General features: G+C 45.4%; 1 protein-coding gene across 3 annotated transcripts; it reads left to right on the top strand.

The window, feature by feature from the left end:
• Window positions 1-1,954: 1,954 nt before the first annotated feature.
• On the top strand, window positions 1,955-21,423 carry INIP (INTS3 and NABP interacting protein). 3 transcript variants are annotated; one of them, XM_002707972.6, is made up of 5 exons: window positions 1,955-2,090; window positions 3,448-3,529; window positions 13,195-13,297; window positions 19,407-19,497; window positions 20,592-21,423. In XM_002707972.6, the coding sequence occupies exons 2-5, from the start codon at window positions 3,505-3,507 to the stop codon at window positions 20,685-20,687; spliced, it is 315 nt and encodes a 104-aa protein (XP_002708018.1). In that variant the 5' UTR covers window positions 1,955-2,090; window positions 3,448-3,504; the 3' UTR covers window positions 20,688-21,423. The 3 variants fall into 3 exon arrangements, with proteins under 3 accessions (XP_002708018.1, XP_069911761.2, XP_051699066.1); XM_070055660.2 differs by having other exon boundaries at window positions 19,303-19,497; XM_051843106.3 differs by lacking the exon at window positions 3,448-3,529.
• The last annotated feature ends 398 nt before the right edge of the window (window positions 21,424-21,821 follow it).

Genomic DNA, 21,821 nt, shown 5'->3' with positions numbered 1-21,821 from the left:
TCCCCTAACTCTGGGACCAAGTTTACAAGCTATTGATGAATCTGTACAAAAAACAACAAAGCTGTTTTTCTGGGGGGCAGAACTTGCTCCCCACGCCCCTTTCTTGAACAAGCTTTGTTCAGAATGCCCATTTGGGACTTAGACTGGAGCTTTCTGAATCCCTACTTTCTATATTGTCTAGTCTGGCAACAAAACAAATACTCTCCAAGGGTTCTATGAGCCACATACATCTCAGTCATCTTTTTAGTCACGCCAAGGCCTCTTAGCTGAGAAGAGATCCTGGCCTCCCACCAAGTGTTCATACATTATGCTTCAGACCTGGATTGAAGTAGTCAGCAAGAGCTGATCCCAGAGGAATCCCTCCCTCCAGAGCAGAACACGGTGTGAGACGTTAAGAACTTGGGCCTTAGCACCTGGCAGAGCTGTGTCCTTTGGCTCTCAGCTCACTGCTTGACATACAGCAAGGGACTCAACAGTTCCAAGTCTCCCACATACAAATCAGGGAATGGCAGGACCCAAGCTGATCACTTGGCATGTAGAAAGCACTCAATCACTGCTTAATATGGAGGAAATAAATGTGTGATGTTCAAATTATTATTTCAGTCATGGGTCCATGCACAATTAAATTGTGCAGCATAAACATTTACACTTGAGCAAACATCAATTATTAACAAATGTTCGGCCGGCGCCGCGGCTCACTAGGCTAATCCTCCGCCTTGCGGCGCCGGCACACCCGGTTCTAGTCCTGGTTGGGGCGCCGGATTCTGTCCCGGTTGCCCCTCTTCCAGGCCAGCTCTCTGCTGTGGCCAGGGAGTGCAGTGGAGGATGGCCCAAATGCTTGGGCCCTGCACACCATGGGAGACCAGGAGAAGTAACTGGCTCCTGCCATCGGATCAGCGCGGTACGCCGGCCACAGCGCACAGGCTGCAGCGGCCATTGGAGGGTGAACCAACGGCAAAGGAAAACCTTTCTCTCTCTCTGTCTCTCACTGTCCACTCTGCCAGTCCAAAAAAAAAAAAAATGTTCAAATCTAGCAAAGATGTGTACCAGGGACCACAGAATAGGTGACACACATCAATCTATGGTTCCCTTTTAAAGGAAATGTGTAAGGGCAGCTGTTAAGACGCTTCTTGGGATGCCCACATCCCATATAGAAGTGCCTGGGTCCAAGTCTTGGCTCTGTTTCCAATTCCAGTTTTCTGTTACTGCATACCCGGATGATGCTCAAGGACATAGGTCCCTGCCAATCGCATGGGAGATGGTGGGATCCAGTTCCCCTACTCTGACCTGGCTCAGCCCCAGCTGTTGTGGGCTCTGGGGAGTGAAAGACAATTTCCCTCTGTCTCTCGGCCTTTCAAATGCATGAAAATAAATAAAATTAATATAAGGCAATTGTGTTGGAATCTGGCATCGGGTGACACCACAAGTAATGTCTTGGTGTTTTGTTTTTTTTTTTAACTTGCGGCACTCCCATTTTTGAAGTGTAGGTTATTATACACCAGTAAAAACTTCTCTAAGGTATAATTACGAAAAATATCCACGATTTGTGGGTATGTGTGGACGCGCAATCCGAGGTGGTTGTCAAAGCTGGATTGTGAGTTCAGTCTCTGAAGACTCACCCTGGGAAGCCCAGCCGAGGTGGATGCGCACCGTCGGCGGCGAGATGCGGCACGTGGGGTGGCTTTTCTCTCTCCGGAGCCCCTGACCCGGGTGCTAGGGACCCACCTTGCCTGGTAGCCCCGCCCCCCGACTCGCAACCCCGCCCTGGGTCCCGCCCCCATGCGGGTCCCGCTCCCAACAGTACGGCCGGCATCTCCCATGAGTCTCTTCGGCTGTCACTCTTCGGACAAGGAGCTTCGTCTGCACCGAGGCGACCATTAAAACGCCGATCGCTGTGACGGCGACCGTAAGGTCCAGGCGGGAGGCGGGACTTCCGCTCCCTGGGGCGCACGTCAGTCAGGAGGCGGAAGCGCGGCGGGGGCGGGAAGGTTGTAGTGCGGCACGTTGGGCGGCGTTTGTCTTAAGTGGTCGCGCCCCCTTAACAGTCGAGGTCGGACTGGCAGGCCCGCCTGGCTGCGCTCGCGTCCCGGGTAAGTAGGATCCCCAGTGGGGCCAGGCGTGCGGCCCCGCCAGCAGCCGTGTGGGTTGCTACAGGGCATCGGCCTCCCCGCCGACCTTGCTCCAAACGTTTCTTGCGTCCGCCGCTTCCTTGGTCTCGCCCAGCCTGCCCACCGCGTCCGTGGGCAGAGACCCTTCAGAAATGCCGGTCCAGCCCCGTCCTCTCCCTGCTTAGCGTGCCACATCCTGAGATGGCCCTGTGGTCCTCCACGCCTCGCCGGCTTCGCTCTACCTGTGGTCCAGCCCCTGGAGACGCCTAGCGAGTCGCTTGTTAGCAACCGGCGTCCGTCTTCAGGCCCTTGTTCCTTTCTCCGGCTCTCAGGAAGCGTGGGTCACCACTGCGGTCTCTCTACCTGCGGGGCACCGTCCCCGCGGTGCGAAGGGCGTTTGTCCAGCTGTTTTGCTGCGGTTGTTTGAACGAGTCTTAGGCGTTCCCACTGTGTTGTGCGTTCCTTGCTCATCTTGGGATCTTTCCAGGGGCTCAGACAAAAGCATGAGGCTTGTAAACCAGCAGCCCGATGTATTCTTACCTCTTAGTGACCCGCTGGACGGAACCGCCTCGACTGCACAGCGGTGATAAATAAAAGCACTAATATCAAGCATCTTACACAGCGCCTGGTACAGAGTAGGTCTTGATCAGTGTTGAGCCCCTCGAACTCAGTGCTAGTTGCTGGACATGTCTTAAATGCATGGAGGGTACCGTAGGTAGCTGGTTTTTCTTCCCAGCACTGTGATGGTATGGACACCATCAACTGGTTGGTGGTGTATTCGGTAAACACAACCTACTACTGTATTATATTGAAGATAGAGTGCTGTTAAGTGTTGGCATTCACATCTTTTGAGAATAAACCATGAATGTTCTACTTAATTAGAGGCTTAAGGCTTACACAGTTTTGTTTGTTTAAGATTTATTAATTTGTTTGAAAGGCAGAGTTACAGAGAGAGATAACTTCCCTTAGCCGGTTCACTCCCCAAATGGCCAAGGCTGCCCCAGACTGAAGCCAGGAGCCTGGAACTGCATCTGGGTCTCCTACATGGGTGGCAGGGGCTCAAGGACCAGGCACATTAGCAGGGAGCTACATCAGAAGTGGAACAGCTCGGACTTGAACTCTGTTCATGAGATGCTGGTCTCCCAGGCTGTGGCTTAACCTGCTGCACCACAACATGGGTCCCAGAGTTTAAATTTTAATTTAAGTCTGTGCATTTCAGAAGTGTCTTTCTGGAGAGATTAAGAAACAGCAAATAGATCAGCTAGCTGTTCTTGACAACTTTTAATTTGTCATTAGAGCATGGTGCATTTTATATTTGTATACATGTATTTTTTAATAGGTGATTGTAAAGTGCTGATTGATTGTCACGGAATATAATTGAACAGGAAATACGAAGATGGCAGCAAACCCTTCGGGACAAGGTAATTAATGCTTGCTGAAATTTCTGTTATTCCTAGGAACTTTTATAATAAATGTAATTTAATAAGAGAAAAATTTGCATAGAGCAGTTAGTATGGCCAGAATTCAAAAATGATGGGTGGGGGCTGGCGCTGTGGCACAGTGGGTTAATGCCCTGGCCTGAAGTGTCGGCATCCCATTTGGGCACCGGTTCTAGTCCCGGCTGCTCCTCTTCTGATTCAGCTCTCTGCTATGGCCTGGGAAAGCAGTGGAGAATGGCCAGGTGCTTGGGCCCCTGCACCCACTTGGGAGACACGGAAGAAGCTCCTGGCTCCTGGCTTCGGATCGGCACAGCTCCTGCGGTTGCGACCATCTGGGGAGTGAACCAGTAGATGGAAGACCTCTCTCTCTGTCTCTACCTCTCTCTCTGTAACTCTGTCTTTCAAAGAAATAAAATAAATCTTTAAAAAAAACCCTAAGGTTTAAAAAAAAAAAAAGCAAAAATTATGGGTGACACATGGGAGACTGGGAAGAAGCTCCTGGATCCTGGCTTTGGATCGGCCTAGCTCCAGCTGTTGCAGCCATTTGGGGAGCGAACCAGCAGATAGAAGATCATTCTCTCTCTCTCTCCCTCTTTCTCTCTCTTTCTTCCTCTTCCTCTCTCCCCCTCCCTCCTTCCCTCTCCCTCCCTCCCTCCTTCCCATTCAAATAAATAAATCTTCAAAAAAGAAGAATGATGGGTGAGTGTTTGAGGCAGTGGTTAAGCTGCACTTGGGTTACCACATCCTATTTTGTGGTGCTTGGGTTTGAGTCCTGGTTCCACTTCTGATTCTGTCTATCTGCTAACACACACCCTGGGTGCAGCAGGTGATGGCTCAAGTCCTTGAGTCTCTGCCACCTGTTTTCCAGACTTCTGACTTCAGCCTGGCCCAGCCCTGGCTGATAAGGGCATTTGGAGAGAGAACCAGTAGATAGAATAGCTCTTTCTCTGCCTTTCAAATAAAATTTAATTTTTAAAATGAATAGGAAAGGGCTGGTGCTGTGGCACAGAGGAGTAAAGCCCTGGCCTGCAGCGCTGGCATCTCACACGGGTGCTGGTTCCAGTCCTGGCTGCTCCACTTCCGATCCAGCTCCCTGTTAATGTGCCTGAGAAAGCAGCTGAGAATGCCCCAAGTGCTTGGGCCCCTGCACCCACGTGGGCAACCCGAAAGAAGCTCCTGGCTTCAGATCAGCTCAGCTCCAGCTGTTGTAGCCATTTGGGGGGTAAACCAGCAGATAGAAGACCTCTCTCTAAAAATAAAATAAGTAGCAAAGTAAAGCAAAATTTGAAATAGGTCTAAACATTGTATAAGGTGACATTTTTAATATTGTTAGTCCTCTATTCAATCCTTGTTAAGAATGTTCATTTTGTAAACCTTTATCCTCCCCTTCACTTGTGTTCTTTTGCTCTTTTACTTGAAATCCAAACTAGTTTTATTATATATTATTGTTATTTAGAGCTTTGTTTGAGAGGTAGAGTTACAGAACAAGAGGGAGAGACAAGAGAATCTTCCTTCCGCTGGTTTGCTTCCCGAATGGCCACAATGGCCAGGGTTGGGCCAGGCCGAAGCCAGGAGCCTGGAATTCCCATGAGGGTGACAGGAGCCCAAGCGCTTAGGCCCCTTCCGCTGCTTTTCCAGACACATTAGCAGGGAGCTGGATTGGAACTGGAGCAGCCACGACAGGAATGGGTACCCATATGGAATGCTGGCCTTGCAGGCAGCGGGTTAACCTGCTACACGACAACCCTGGCCCCTCTTAATCTTGCTTGCCTTTATTTTCTTTGTGGTGTTTTTCCTATCCTATGTGTAATGTGTTCTTTTTCTCTGGCTACTTTTAGGATTTTTAACCTTTGCATTTCAGCAGTTTAACTCTGCTGTGCCTAGGGATGGTTTCTTGCTTGGGGTTTGTTAGGGCTCTTGGATCTATATAGATTGATAACTTTCACTGAATTTGGGAGATTTGCATCCATTATTCAAAAAATGTTTTTGAAATAGCCTTTTCTTTGGGAACTGTAATTGTACATATACTAGGTTACTTCTTACTGGCCCACAGATTACCAAGACTCTGCTTATTTTTCCTCAATATTTTTGTCTTTTTGTGCTTCAGATTGTATCATTTCATTCTTTCAAGATTTATTTATTTGAAAGGCAGAGTTAGTGAGAGACAAGGAGAGACAGACAGAGATCTTCAGTCCCTAAATGGCTGCAACAGCCAGGGCTAGGCCAGGCCAAAACCAGGGGCCTGGAACTCTCTCTGGGTCTTTCATGTAGGTGGCAGGGGCCCAAGCAGTTGAGCCATCTTCCTCTGCCTTTCCAGGCGCATTCGCAGGGAGCTGGATCTGAAGTGGAGCAGCCAGGACTCAAACCGGTGCTCACAGGGGATGCTGGTGTCACAGGTGGCTGCTTGACCCACTGTGCCACAATGCCGGCCCCAGGTTACGTCATTTCTAATTCTCTGACCTCAAGTTTAGTGACTGTTTTTTGCCATCTCCAGCCTGCAGTTAAATCAATCCAGTGAACATTTTGTTTGAATTGCTGTACTTTTTTAGCTCTAGAATTTCCATTTAGTTCTTTTCCATGGTTCCTGTTTCTCTGCTAAAATGCCCCTTTTGTTTTCTGTGTATCTAGTTTCCTTAAATCCTTGACTACTAATTGCATCAACTATGTTACCTTGGAGTTGGTTTCTGTTGACTGCATTTTTGTTGCATGTAGATCTAATTTTCCTTTTTCTTCCCATAACTGGAGGTTTGTTCTTGACTATTGGACATTATGGCTAGTACAGTTAGAGACTGCGGATTCTGTTGTATTCTTCTGAATTGTGGTTTTTGTTGCAGTAGACAGCTTGGCTCAGCTAGGGCTCCAGTTTCTTTTGTATTGGGCAACAGCTGAAATCTTGCTTAGTTTTTTTTAGTTTCCAGCTATTGCTTTATTAAGCTGGGGTCCTTGGAATCTCTTCTATATATATGGGGTTTGGCAGTGAGAGAAAACTTAGGTGGATTTAATTTGCACAAATAATACAGGCTTTATTCTATCTGCCTTTTCCTCTCAATTCTCCCCCTAAAGTTTTGGTTGCTCTACCATCCCTGAACCCTATCTTTTGATTCCTCAAATTTGTAAGGTGAGACTATCCAAGCTGTTTATGGACTGTAGAGTGCTTTAGGACAAAGGCCACAAGTTTCCAAATCTCACCAGGTGCAGTTTTGCCTTGTTTTGGTCAGTTCCACCTCCAGTGCCTTCAAATAATTAATTTTTAATATTTTACTAAAATTTGTCATATTTTGGCAGTGTTATTCCAACCAAACTGTTCTCCTAGTGCTAGATCTGTACTGGCTCTGTTTCAGTTTATTGTAAGCTAAAGGTATACAGGTTTGATAGAAGTGTAGGACAGGTTGAACATGTCTAACCGAAAAACCTGAAATAGGCAATGCTCCAAAATCCAAAACTTTTTGAGTGCCAGTGTTGTGCCACAAGTGGAAAGTTCCACACCAGGCTTAATGTGATAGGTTGGAGTGAAAATATAGCTGTGCTAAAAATACTGTATAAAGTTACTCTTAGGCTGTTGTATAAGGTGTGTATGAAACATAAATGAATCTGTATTTAAACCTGCATCCCATTCCTAGGATACATCATTTTGTATATGCCAATATTCCAAAATTTGAAAAAAGCTGAAATTTGAAACACCAGATCTCAAGCATTTCAAATAAGAAATATTCAGCCTGTATTGTAAAAGGCCAGCTATGGTGACAGGTTTACCAGCTATAACCCACTAACACTGCACCATTCTCCTGTCAGATAATCACTTATGATTTGTGTGCCCTGTGGACTGATCACAGGTCAGCATTTCTTATGCTCTTTGACCTCTTCTTTTCACCATTAAGTCATAAAGACTGAGAATGAAAATGATACAGCTGGGCCGGAGATGTGGTGTAGTGTGTAAAGCTGCCCCTTGCAACACTGGAATCCCATGTGGGTGCCAGTTCAAGTCTTGGCTGCTCCACTTCTGAGCTCCCTCATGGCGGCCTGGGAACGGCAGCAGAGGATGGCCCACGTGTTTGGGCCCCTGCCACCCACAGGGGAACCCAGATGGAGCTCTTAGCTGCAGCTTGGCTTAGCCCTCAATGTGGCGGCCATCGGGGGGAGGGGGGGCAGTGAATGGAAGATATCTATTTCTGTGTCTCTCCTTTCTCTCTAACTCTTCAAATGAATAAATAAATCTTTTTCAGAAAAATAAAATAATTCTGCTTGCTCCAAAGTGAAAACTAAAGAAGAAATAGAGAAGTCTATTTTGGAAAGAAGATAGGTCACTAAAAATCCCACAACATGGTCCAAAGAAAAATAACTTTTTATTCCTCTGTTGTAATACAAATAATTGAGATTTACAATTTGCTGGTTACTGTTTTTTTCAGCACTTATAGCAAAAACATAATCATTTTTAGTGTTGTCTTTGATCCTTAGTTAAATCCACTGTGAAACATCCCCTGTCTAAATAGAAGTAAATTTGGTTTCATCCTATTTTTAAAATTGCTCTTTTGTCAGTGATTTTGTTGGTGTCGTGGAGTTGTTGCTATTAGGCACCAGCAGAGGGGGTACGCGTCATGTTCTGTAGACTCCTGGGTTCTCAGTGAACATTTTCAGTTCTTATTTACTCGGAACTATCATATTTTACTGTTAAATTATTTTGGAATACATTTATGTGTATAGGAATTATTTGGTATGAAGTTTTAATGCCAAGTGCCTCAATTATCTTAAACTAAAACAATTACTTTAAAAATCATCACGATCCATGCATTGTGATTTATTAATGTTTCTGGTGGTGGGGACCAGAATCCCGTTGTGTTCACTCAGCCCTCCCTCAGATCTAGCTCTTTCCTACTTAGTAGTAATCCGGACTGTTACTCTCATGAGCTCTTGCAGTCACAGACATCTCATACTCTTCGTGGCATCCAGTGTAATGAGGAACATTTGGTAGGGTCTCAGTATTTGATTGATTGATAAGAAGTAACACTTTGAGAATTTTGGAATGTAGAGACAGACTGTCAAACTGGAATTTGGCCAAGATACTATTTGTGTCTTTCACTGTGTCGGAATCCTTCGTCACTGGTGAATGTCAAGGTCCTGTGATCATGTAGCAGCAGTTGGGTTGTTCCAACTTGATTTCAGAAAGACCTGATGAGATACATGAGTAATGAACTTGAATTTTCTTCAGTTGTTTTGTAGTTATCTGAAAATGCTGATAGTAGTAACGAACAGACTGGCAGCGAGGTCGTAGGGACTGCGGCACTGCTGCTCCCCCGTGTAGGACTGGATTGCCATAGCTCCTGGGCGGTGTCTTGCTTGATCTCACACTCAAGTACATCCGTGATCCAGAAGGAAAGCGAAGTTACACTTTAGACTTGTCCTAAGGTTGCCTCCTCTCCTTTAAGCATCATTAGGTTTATTCCAGTGATACATAACAATGATCTTTGAATTCTTACATCTGTGTCTTTTTAAAGATGAGAATGTGGATACAAAGACACAATTTGGAACAAGTGTTTTGGCTAGATTGCTTTGTTTTTAATTTTTTAAATGTTGATAAAGCAGAAGAGCTGGATCTTTTTCTTTGATTTTATTTTAAAGGCAGGGAGACAGAGAGGTAGATGGAAACAGAGACAGAGAGATCTTTCATCCACTGGTTCACTCCCTAAATGTCCACAACATCCAGGACTGGGCCAGTCAAAAGCCAGGAGCCTGGCAATCAGTGTGGGTCTCCTATGTGGGTGGCATATCCCACATAGGATATATATATATCCCAGGGCTTGCATTAGCAGGAAGCTGGATTGGAAGTGGAGTAGTCAAGGACTCAAGCCAAGCACTCTGTTAGGGGATGTGGGCATCCCAAGTGGCAATGTAATGGTGCCAAATAGCCTCTCCTGGATTCCTTTTTTTGTTTTGTTTTAATTATTTTAATTGCTAAGACAAAATAAATTAAATTTCTGATGCTAGATTGAACCTAGACTCAGGTTGAAACTGCGTCAAGGTAAAATCTGATGTAAAGTAACTCAAAATCTATTGTTAGGAGAGAGCTTAAGACCCCCCAGATCCATTCAGACTGGCCTGGGGGTCTTTAGTGCGAGTATAATTAGAAAGCTGAATGCTAATCAGGGTACCCTAAGTAAGTCCTACAAAAATGGTGATGCCAGGTGGATGCCAGCTGTAGTGTAGGCATCAGCTTATCAGCTTACCTGCAGCTTTCTAAAATGTCTGGTTCCTTTTTAATGGAAAAAAGTGTTAGAGACCAAAAGCTCTTCCACATGGAGTTAATGATGAGGAAAAAGGATTTTTGCTGGATATTTGAGGGCACAAGTTTAAAATGGCAGTCCGATTTAACTCTTAAAACTTTTTTATTTTTTACCATCTTTCTTCATTATAAGGTTGCATTCACCATCACTAATATTGTTATATTGACATGCATCTTTTTATGTGAAGCTCCTTCTCTTGGGAATGTCTCCTCCCACCCCTCTTTTGACTACCTGGCAAAACTTGGTAAGATAAGAGATGGAGTAGAATATATTTTATTAAAGCTCAGCCTAGTTCCAAAATATCAAACAGAACCAGAATGATTGAATAGGCTTGTATATCTTGAAATACTTTTATAGAGCTCAAAATTTTCTTCTATTAAAAACACAAGGGGAGAGCCAGCGCCGTGGCTCAATAGGCTAATCCTCCACCTTGCGGCGCCGGCACACCGGGTTCTAGTCCCGGTCAGGGCACCGGATTCTGTCCCGGTTGCCCCTCTTCCAGGCCAGCTCTCTGCTATGGCCAGGGAGTGCAGTGGAGGATGACCCAGGTGCTTGGGCCCTGCACCCCATGGGAGACCAGGAAAAGCACCTGGCTCCTGGCTCCTGCCATCGGATCAGCGCGGTGCGCCGGCTGCAGCGGCGGCCATTGGAGGGTGAACCAACGGCAAAAGGAAGACCTTTCTCTCTCTGTCTCTCTCTCTCACTGTCCACTCTGCCTGTCAAAAAAAAAAAAAAAAAAAAAAAAAAAACACAAGGGGGAAGGCTTTTGCCCTACTAGTCAAAATGCCTCTTGGGACGCCCGTATGCCGTATCAAAGTGCCTGAGTTTGAGTCGCGGCTCCAGTTCAGATTCTGTCTTCCTGTTAGTGCACACCCTGGGAGGCAGCAGTGATGGCTGGCTTAAATGGTTGGATCCCTGCTTTCCCTGTGGGAGAACTGAATTGAGTTCCTGGCTGCCGGCTTTGGCCCAGCTGTTGAGGGCATTTGAGGGGTGAACCAGTGCTTGGGAGTGTGCTCTAACTCTCTCACTCTGCCTCTACCTCTCAAATTAAATAAATAAATGAATAAATATTTTTAAAAACTATACAAATAATGATCAGTCCAAATATCTGAACATATCTGTTTTGTCTGAAAGTCATTTGCTGAGTTATATTTGCATCATACTCTTTAATGTTTATAAATTTTTAGTACCTCTGAGAGTTACTCTTGAAATTCATAGTGCTAATTTTAAAAGTTTTTAAAATCTTGTAGTTATAATATGAGTTAATATGAGCTTTTGCATAGCTTATTTTTCCTCCCTCCCCATGCTGGCTCACTTCCATGCCTTTGGAAACAAAAATATTTATGTATGATTTTTATATAAGTTTATATATATATATATTCATTAAATGGAGTTGGAAAGCTCAGTTATATAAGTTTATATGAACAGTATCCATCAGATTAGGTGGTCTTTTTTAATGCTTTTTTCATTGTGGGCTGCATTTTCTTATTTCTATTTCTGTAAACAGCACAAGAGGACCTTCTAGTGCGGCAACTTATTTTGCTCATCACAAAATTTACACACTATCTCATTTTTTAATTTGCTTTTCCAGAATTTTCCATTTTCTACTGGTAGTAGTTCTAAGCCTCTCAAAAAATAGAACCACAATGTTCTCTTCTATTAGTGCACTAATCTTTTCTGAGAAAAGGAAAAAAAGTCTTGCCCTATAGTTGGAAATGTAGCGAATGGCCTAACTGGCCTTGAACATAGGCAGTTCTTATGTACTTGTGGCGAGAGTTTTTATTTTCCCAAGTACTCACTTATGAATCCCTTTAAACAGTGCATGCCAATATACTGAAACAAGTGTTCTTAATTATCTAACCTTAATTTTAAATTTTATTATGTAATTTTCAGGGACGTTTCTCTTGTATGACATCAGCAATCCCTGTATTCTGTGCCTTTTTATCTGATCTGTTGTCAGAGCATTGATGTCTTTAGTTTGGTAACAGGATCACTACAGTAGCAATAAACAGTATAGTTCTCCTTAGTGGGCTGCTTATAGACTGACAGTCAAAGGAACTATTTTAATATTAGCTTGGATTCTATAGGTACATATTTTCACATTTTATCTCTGTGGTAACATGGTAGTAATTATACATACACTCTCATTGTAAAATATGCATGGAATTTATTTATTTATTTATTTTTGACAGGCAGAGTTAGACAGTGAGAGAGAGACAGAGAGAAAGGTCTTCCCTTTTCCTTTGGTTCAACCCCCAAGTGGCCACTATGGCCTGCGTGTTGCGGCCGGCGCGCTGCGCTGATCCGAAGCCAGGAGCCAGGTGCTTCCTCCTGGTCTCCCATGCAGGTGCAGGGCCCAAGGACTTGGGCCATCCTCCATTGCACTCCCGGGCCACAGCAGAGAGCTGGACTGGAAGAGGAGCAACCAGGATAGAACCGGCGCACCGACCAGGACTAGAACCCGGGGTGCCGGCACCGCAGGCAGATGATTAGCCAGCCTAGTGAGCTGGGGCGCTGGCCCATGCATGAAATTTTTAAAAATGAGGCTCTTCCTTCTTGACCAAACCAAGCAAGTACTTGGAATTTTTTAAAGTTGGTGAATCATGTGAAATTGTTTTTGAAAGTAGAAAATGGTCTAATATAGGCAATTTAATAAGCTTAACATAATACATGTAACTTTTCTTACAATGATTGTTATTATATTTACATAATATTCCTTAGTATATTAGTATAACAGCTTGAAAATTGTGCACCAGGGCTGGTGCTGTGGTGTAATAGGTAAAGCTGCCACCGCCTGCAGTGCAGGCATCCCTTATGGGCGCCGGTTCAAGACCTGGCTGCTCCACTTGCAAGCCAGCTCTCTGCCATGGCCTGGGAAAGCAGTTAGAAGATGACCCAAGTCCTTGGCCCCCTGAACCCATGTGGGAGACCTGGAAGAAGCTCCTGGCTCCTGGCTTTGCATCAGCGCAGCGCTGGCTGTTGTGACCAACTGGGGAGTGAGCCAGCGGATGGAAGACCCCTCTCTCTCTGCCTCTCCTTCTCTTTGTAACTCAGACTTCCAAATAAATAAATAAGTCTTTAATTAAAAAATGCTAAAAACTATACCTTAGTGATGCAAATTCTTTAAAACAAAGTCTTAAAAGTCCTCAGTCATATTATATTTTGCATAGGGATCCTTGTATTATGTCCTTAAAGTTCCTGGAAAATAGGCAGCAGGATGTAATATTTGGGAAAGTAATTACTAATGAGTTTAATATGTTACAGAACATGAGTTTTGCTTTCTGCATTCTAGATGGCCCCAGTTTTTATAAAATGATCTAAAACATTTATTTCTCTTTCTTTCTCTCTTCATCCTTCTCTCTTTTTTAGGTTTTCAAAACAAAAACAGAGTTGCAATCTTGGCAGAACTGGACAAAGAGAAAAGAAAATTGCTTATGCAGAACCAATCTTCAACAAATCATCCTGGAGCTGGGTACTGAATACTATTTGGGGTGCTAATGTTAATCATATAGTTTTCAAGAGAATAGATAGAAATGTTTACTGTGCCTTGTTGTTAAGCATATAAATCTTGAAGAAGATTTTTTCTCATATTTGGTGATACAAAACACACATCTGTTAGACCAGATAACTCAGACTGGTTGTCAGTGATTTGTTTCTTCAGCACTACAATTTATATGTTGTGCTGTGTTTCTGTAAGGGAAGCTAAACTTTATCTTTACCCACTCTAGTTCTTCAATGGGACAGACTCTATAACAAGAAGACTGATAAAAGTTTTTAAATAAATTTATTAATACTTACAGTGCATATCACATACTATTCAGGAGAGAGCTCAATGAAAAATAACTCAAAATGGTGGCATAGAACGTTTATGTAGAGCATCCTCCACAAAGAACGGTACATTTGTAGAGAAATGACAAGACAGAGGAAAGCGATGTCAGCCTTCCAAGAGCGGGAAGCTGTGGGAAGGTAAATACTTGGGAGGAGGCTCACAGAGTCCGGTTTGTTTGCACATTCCTCTGCTGCCCTGTCGGGGCTGATAGGGGAATAGTGTAGCCTCCAGGAAAGGAGAACTTGTATCCTGTGTTTTGGCAGGAAGGAGGGAGGGTGGCGAGAGCTTTCTCCTGATTGCTGCTGCCTCATTACCCTCAGCTCAAAGATAATTTTTATGTCAAGCTTATTTTGTGTGTTTTTTTTTTGAACTTTTATTTAGCAAATATAAATTTCCAAAGTACAGCTTATGGATTACAATGCCCCCCCCCCCCCATAACTTCCCTCCTGCCCCAAGCTTATTTTGTGATGACATATTCCGGTTTCTTCATTTCCTTGTTAAGACTTTTTAATTGATTACATTTATTTTAGTTGATTGCATTTGAAGTATTCTGGTCATAGTATTTAATTTTCTCCACGGCCCTCTTTTTAAAAATTATATAAGTTTTTGTTAACTGAGGGATTGTTACTAATGATCTGTTTTGTAAGCACTCTGCAAAGTAGGTCAAATTCAAATAGCTTGATGATCTTTATTTTTTTAATGATCTTTATTATATTCAGTTTTGCCACAGTCAGTCTTTTCCCGTAGATCCATTATCTCATTCAGCCACCACCGTAACTCTCCTTTTTTTCTCATACGTCTCTTGTCTGCACCCATCGGTTATCTCACTTATTCACTCCTCCGCACACTGCAGTCTGACTTCCAGGCCCGTTTCTCCCTCCATCAGAACACATGTTCTTGGCCAGGCATTGCAGTGCAGCCAGTTAAGTCGCCACTTGCGACACCTGTGTCCCTATCAGACCACATGGAATGGCACCTCTGCTTCCAGTCCAGCTTCCTGCTAATGTACATCCTGGGAGGCAGAAGTTGATGTATCGAGTACTTGGGTCTCTACCACCCACTTTGGAGCTCAGATGGAGTTCCAGGCTCCTGGCTTTGACCTGGCCCAGCCTCAACTATTGTGGGCATCTTGGAAGTAAACCAGTGGATAGAGAAGATATCTCCCCTCCCGGCCCCCCCGCCCCATCATCTCTCTCCCTCTCTCTCCTTGTTCTACCTTTCAAATAAATTTTTTAAAAAAATAAACTTTTTTTTTAAAGATTTATTTTTATTTGAAAGAGTGTTACAGAGAGAGGTAGAGACACAGAGAGAGGTCGCCCATCCACCAGTTTACTCCCCAAATGGCCACAACGGCCAAAGCTGAGCAATCCCAAGTCAGGGGCCAGGAGCCTCTGCCAGATCTCCCCAGCTTGTACAGGGGCCCAAGCACTTGGGCCGTTTCCTACTGCTTTCCCAGGCCACAGCAAGAGAGCTAGATCAGAAGAGGAGTAGCTGGGACCAGACCCGGCGCCCATATGGGATGCCGGAGACCTAGGCTGGGGCTTTAACCCACTGTGCCGCAGCACCGGCCCCCAATAGACTTTTAAAAAGAGAAAATATTTTCTTGCTTAAGTCACTTGGGACCTCCTGGCAGCCAAATCTAGCAGACCAAAGGCCTTTTTTTATACTTCTGAGTCTTATTTGATACTATTGGTCACTCCCCGTTGTTTGTTTGTTTTTTTTTTTTTTTTTTTTTTTTTTTTTTTTTTTGACAGAGTTAGACAGTGAGAGAGGGAGACAGAAAGGTCTTCCTTCCAATTGGTTCACCCCCACAAATGGCCGCTATGGCCGGAACTACGCCGATCCGAAGCCAGGAGCCAGGCGCCACCCCCTGGTCTCCCATGCGGGTGCAGAGACCCAAGCACTTGGGCCATCCTCCACTGCCCTCCCAGGCCACAGCAGAGAGCTGGACTAGAAGAGGAACAACCAGGACTAGAACCGAGCGCCCATAGGGGATGCTGGCACTGCAGGTGGAGGATTAACCAAGTGAGCCACAGTGCCGGACCCCCCCCCTTTTTTTTTTAAGATTTATTTATTTATTTATTTGTTTGAAAGGCAGAGTTTTAGAGAGAAGGAGAGATCTTCCATCTGCTGGTTCACTCCCCAGATGGCAGCAGCAGGTGGCAGCTCAACTGACTGCACCACAGTGCTGGTGCCTACTCCCTCTCCTTCCCTCCCTCCATCTATCCCTCCTTCCTTCCCTCCTTCCCTCCCTCCTTCCCTCCTTCCTTCCCTCCCTCCCTCCCTCCCTCCCTCCCTCCCTCCCTCCCTCCTTCCTTCCTTCCTTCCTTCCTTCCTCCCTCCCTCCCTCCCTTCCTTCCTTCCCCTCCCTCCTTCCCTCCTTCCCTCCTTCCCTCCTCCCCTCTTTCCCTCCTTCCCTCCTTCCCCTCCCTCCCTCCTCCCTCCCTCCTTCCTACTTTCTTTCATTTGTTTGTTTGTTTATTTATTTATTTGAAAGTCAGTTACACAGAGAGAGGAGAGGCAGAGAGAGGGAGAGAGAGGTCTTTCATCTGCTGGTTCACTCCCCAAATGGCCACAATGGCTGGAGCTGGGCCTATTTGAAGCCAGGAGCTAGGAGCTTCTTCAAGTCTCCCATGTGGCTGCAGGGGCTCAAGCACTTGGGCCATCTCCTACTGCTTTCCCAGGCCATAGCAGAGAGCTGGATCAGGGATGGAGCAGCCGGATCTTGAACCAGTGCCCATATGGGGTGCCGGCGCCACAGGCAGTGACTATCTGCTGCCCCCTCTTTGTCAAAGTACCCTTCCATTCACTCACTCTTAGCCTACAGAAAGTGATAGGAGACGCTGCTGATGGTTTTTTTATGCATTTCTCCACTGCCTATCTTAAATGTTGTTGTTCTGTCCCCAACCAGGTTTCCCAGTGTGTCCCTTTTCACTGGAGAGTTACACTCCACAACCTTTGATTTATGAGCTGATAACATGCGTTTGCATCTCTGTTCCAGTCCTTTCCCCAAAGCACCAGCCTGTCTCCTGCACTTCCTTAGTGTCCCACAAGGGTTTCAGACTTCACATGTCCCAGACTGAATCAGCCTCCTTACTTTCTGCAACCAGAACTTGGTGTTCTTGGGTTTCCTGTCTCGTGAGTGGTGCAGTCTGTCACTATTCATTGCCAAAGTCATACGTGGAGTTCCATTGCTTGTTATTCTCTTTCACTTCCATCTCTGAGCATTTAACGTTCTCTTGTGATTATACTTTGAAATGTGTCTCAAATCTGTCCATTGTTTTTCATTACTAATGACGCTATCCTGGTCCTGGCCGCTCTCGCTTTTGGCCTCAGTTGCCGTTCGCTGCTTCCCTCTGGGTCTCCTGTGGTCTTACTCTTTGCAGGTGCCTTTGTCAGTTGTGTCACTTATCACGCTTTCATCTGGAAGTAATGGAAAAGCAATGACACTGGCGTAAACGTTAGAGTGTGTGTGAACCAGGAGCATGAGGACGAGGGGGTGCAGAGTGGCTGAACTCAGCGGCACAACAGCGTCATCATTCAGCTTCATTTCATCTCCTTTATGCTTCACTCTGTGGGGCAGCAGCTCCCTCAAGGCCACAGTGGCCTAGATATCACCTCTGTTCTGATCAAAGCCAGCGGGTTCCCCTGGGACGTCACCTCTGTAAGAGAGAGGAAGACGCTCAGAGAAGCCTTCCCTAAATTGGAAAACCAGCAAGACAGCATTGTCTTTTTTTTTTTTTTTTTTTTTTTTGACAGGCAGAGTGGACAGTGACAGAGAGACACAGAGAGAAAGGTCTTCTTTTTGCCGTTGGTTCACCCTCCAATGGCCACCGCGGCTGGCGCACTGCGGCCGGTGCACCGCGCTGATCCGATGGCAGGAGCCAGGTGCTTCTCCTGGTCTCCCATGGGGTGCAGGGCCCAAGTACTTGGGCCATCCTCCACTGCACTTCCTGGCCACAGCAGAGAGCTGGCTTGAAAGAGGGGCAACCAGGACAGAATCCGGCGCCCCGACCGGGACTAGAACCCAGTGTGCCGGCACCGCAAGGCGGAGGATTAGCCTAGTGAGCCACGGTGCCGGCCAGACAGCATTGTCTTATACCAGTCGAAGTTCACTACCTGAGGCCTGAGCCTGGCCTGCCTGAAGCACACAGCCACCGATCACTGAGCCCAGCGTGTGCTCCTGAGCAAGGAAGCAGGGCGATCTGCAGGCCTCAGAGAGGCGGCCGGCGCTGTCTGCGATCGCTGTGGCGTGCGCAGGCTGCGGCGCGATCCTTCTGCTCAGGTCACTCCCTGCTGCCTGACGCTCTTTGGGCATCTCCTGTTACTGCCTGCATTTTAGGTTTTCCCTGCCTGCTACCCCTGCAGCTGTGTTGAGAATCATGCGTTCCCCTGTGAGAGCGTCAGCACCACATCTCATCATAGTCGCTGCTGTCCCTCAGTTCTGTCTCGCTTACATTTATACCCCTGGTGTTTTAACATTGAGCCAAGCATTTATTTAGCAGCCACTCTAGAATCTGATGAATAAGTACCTCTAAGTTTGGTTACTTATTCATTGTAGTTCAACCTGTGTGGAACTATATAAAAGTATGGTTTTATTGTTGACTATCATGTGATTTATTTTCAAACATAATGTTAATGGGGGTCGTGATACACTGTAATACCTCACATCTATTTGGAAGTATGGAATAATAAGTTATGAAGAAAGGCTGGCGCCGTGGCTCAAATCCTCCGCCTTGCGGCGCCAGCACACCGGGTTCTAGTCCCTGTCGGGGTGCCGGATTCTGTCCCGGTTGCCCCTCTTCCGGGCCAGCTCTCTGCTGTGGCCTGGGAGTGCAGTGGAGGATGGCCCAAGTGCTTGGGCCCTGCACCCCATGGGAGACCAGGAGAAGCACCTGGCTCCTGCCATCGGATCAGCGCAATGCACCAGCCGCAGCGCACCGGCAGCGGCGGCCATTGGAGGGTGAACCAACGGCAAAGGAAGACCTTCCTCTCTGTGTCTCTCTCTCACTGTCCACTCTGCCTGTCAAAAAAAAAAAAAAAGTTATGAAGAAAAAGATCAAATGAAATCCCAGCAAGGTAGCATAGGCTCTCTTAATATGAGTTAATGTAGATACTCTTTATCCCTATAAAGAATATATAGTGAAAAACGTGATTCAGAAGTAAGGAGATTGGCCGGCGCCGCAGCTCACTAGACTAATCCTCCGCCTTGCGGCGCCGGCACTCCGGGTTCTAGTCCCAGTCGGGGCGCCGGATTCTGTCCCGGTTGCCCCTCTTCCAGGCCAGCTCTCTGCTGTGGCCCGGGAGTGCAGTGGGGGATGGCCCAAGTGCTTGGGCCCTGCACACCATGGGAGACCAGGAGAAGCACCTGGATCCTGGCTCCTGCCATCGGACCAGCGCGGTGCGCCGGCCGCAGCGGCCATTGGAGGGTGAACCAACGGCAAAGGAAGACCTTTCTCTCTGTCTCTCTCACTGTCCACTCTGCCTGTCAAAAAAAAAAAAAAAAAGATTTATGGTACTGCCTTGTGACTATAGTTAATGATATATTGTACCCTTGAAAATTGTTAAGAGAACTTTAGCATTCTCACAGCCAGCGAATGGTAAATGTGTGAGACGGTGGCTTGCTAATAAGCTCTATCACTTCACAGTGTGTATAAATATCAGCACTTCACACTGTATACTACGAGTACGCCCAGTTTAAAGAATAGGGACGTCTGCCTCGAGCAGCCAGCTCACGGCCCCTCCCTTGCAGCATCGCGCTCTCGAGGCCGGCTCTCAGCAAGGACTTCCGCGATCACGCCGAGCAGCAGCACATCGCCGCGCAGCAGAAGGCAGCCCTGCAGGTGAGCGCGGTGGGACCGATGCTCGCCCCGGGCGCAGTTCTGGGTCCCAGAAGCCAGGGCAGTGGTCACTTGGTACTTCAGTGGAGCAATAGCAATGAAAGTGTTCCTCACATGATTGCACTGGCTTGCTGATGGACCTGAAGGACCGGTACGGCAGTAATAAGAGATCCGGGAGTAATAAGAGATCCGTTACAGCGCTGACACAGTGATGGGTTCGGGCTGTGCCTGCCAGGGGACTTTTTTGAGGACAAGAGAGTTTGGGATATTTGGATGGACAGGATGATCTTAAAAACTACACAGGTTAGGTTAATAATAAATATGTATTTTTTCAAATTTGTCATGTTATTGCATCCTTTGATAGTCTTTTAGGCTTATTGTTTGTATTATGTTTTAATGATCAACACAGCTGTTGTGCAGGAAATGTTTGAAGGAGTGTGATGCCACATTAGGTTACAAACGTATCATTCTTCAGAGTAATAAACGTTCATCTCAGATAATTCCAGGTTCCCAGAGACCTGGGATAAGACGTCAGGGTTTTGTTTTGTTTTGTTTTGTAGGCATAATTCAATTGCCTGTGCTTTTTAAACCTTAGGATTCCAGAATTATCTCACTTTAGATGACTTAAAATAGTCCTCTTTTTCAGGACAAAAGGAAGTTCCTGGTGGTTTTCTGTTACTTACATTCCGACGTCCCCTACTAAGCGCTGGCGTTTTAATCACCCGGCATCACTGCCATTTCGCTTCTCCACCTCTGGCTTTTTTCCCAGCTCCTGCTTGGTTGAGCAGGGTACCTTGGACCTTTGATGCTAGTTTTCCTCACGTCAAGGAGCAAAGCAATTCCTGTCTTTGACTCATTTATTGGCCGAAGGGGCTTAGGGGAGATAGTAGAGATGATAAACGGGTACCTGGTGCCACTGGTTAATCTGAATTCTGTATTATTGCTGCTCTCTGTGTATTTAAACAAAATCAGCAGCAGAACTGGTTTTTACATTTGGCCTCTAGCCTTCTAAAGGATACGTGATGTTACTGCCTTGTTTGAAAACTTGGGGCTCTTGATAGCTTAATTGCCTTTTTTTTCCTTTAAATCTTTCTCAGCATGCTCACGCACATTCATCTGGATACTTCATAACTCAGGACTCTGCGTTTGGGAATCTTATTCTTCCTGTTTTGCCTCGCCTTGACCCAGAATGAAGAACACTCGCGATGAAAGTGACTTTGTAATATTAAATGCCAGAGCCACTATTGATCAGTGCTATACAAACTGTGACTTCCAGAATTTTGGTAAACTTTTCTATTTTTTGCTTCTTCAAAAGAAAAGAACATGTACATGAAAATAAAAGGAAGGCCAATGAAAATGAAGAGAGCTTTGGGTAATCCATCTGAGGCCCCGACTGTGCTGCCTGGTGTGTTACTGGCTTGGACTACTATCTGATGTTTAACTGTAAACCAGGCTGAACTGGATAGTTACCTAAAGTCACCCCAGCCTCCCAGCAGGTTGGTCTGAATATATCCTGTCCACAACAGACTGTCAAGAACCATTTGTAGTACTTAACTTGACAAGGGTGCCTTTAAAACTGTGCACCAATAGGGTTAAATAAGTTATGTTCATCTTTGGTTTGCACAATTGATGTCAGTGCACCATTTCAACTGATAGGCACGCATGTGTCACCCGGAAACTCTGTGCAATCACAACTGCCTCCACTGTGCTCATTTGAAAAGGAAAACCAAGATAAGACTAAATTACCAACCAGTCTTCAACATCTTCTGTAAACATATGCCATTATAAGCAATGTGACTAACTGCTGTTAAAAACAATTATAAGAAATGTGATTTTAAAATTTATACATGTTCTTAGTGTTACTACGTAAGTGACATGCCTGCGTAGTTTTCATGTCCATTTTTGTTCTAATTAAAAGCTTATTCTGTATGTTGATCTCCCTTTTAATTACTTTAATTAGGAAGGAATTAAGTTTTTCAGTGTGATCCATCCTGAAGAGATTCTGAAGTGCTTATTTAAATATGCAGCACTTACTACCCTACTCCAGTCTTACAGAATTAGAATCTGATTGAAAACCTTGGGTTAGAGAATGATAAAACATATACAAACCACATAATATATTTATACACTCAGGGATTTGTAGGCCCCTGAAACTTAGAGTCATTTAGCTAAAACCTGCATTTTCACTTTTAATAGGATTGAAGTTATATTTTCTACTATATCACAGATACAGTATTTTATATAACTTTTTTTTTTAAGATTTTTATTTGAAAGAGTTACACAGAAAGAGGAGAGGCAGAGAGAGAGAGAGAAAAAGAGAGAGAGAG

This window comes from Oryctolagus cuniculus, chromosome 1 (assembly GCF_051225735.1).
Source record: "Oryctolagus cuniculus isolate XC-2025 breed Fujian yellow rabbit chromosome 1, ASM5122573v1, whole genome shotgun sequence".
Classification (NCBI taxonomy): domain Eukaryota; kingdom Metazoa; phylum Chordata; class Mammalia; order Lagomorpha; family Leporidae; genus Oryctolagus; species Oryctolagus cuniculus.
This window is presented reverse-complemented; position numbering and strand designations above follow the sequence as displayed.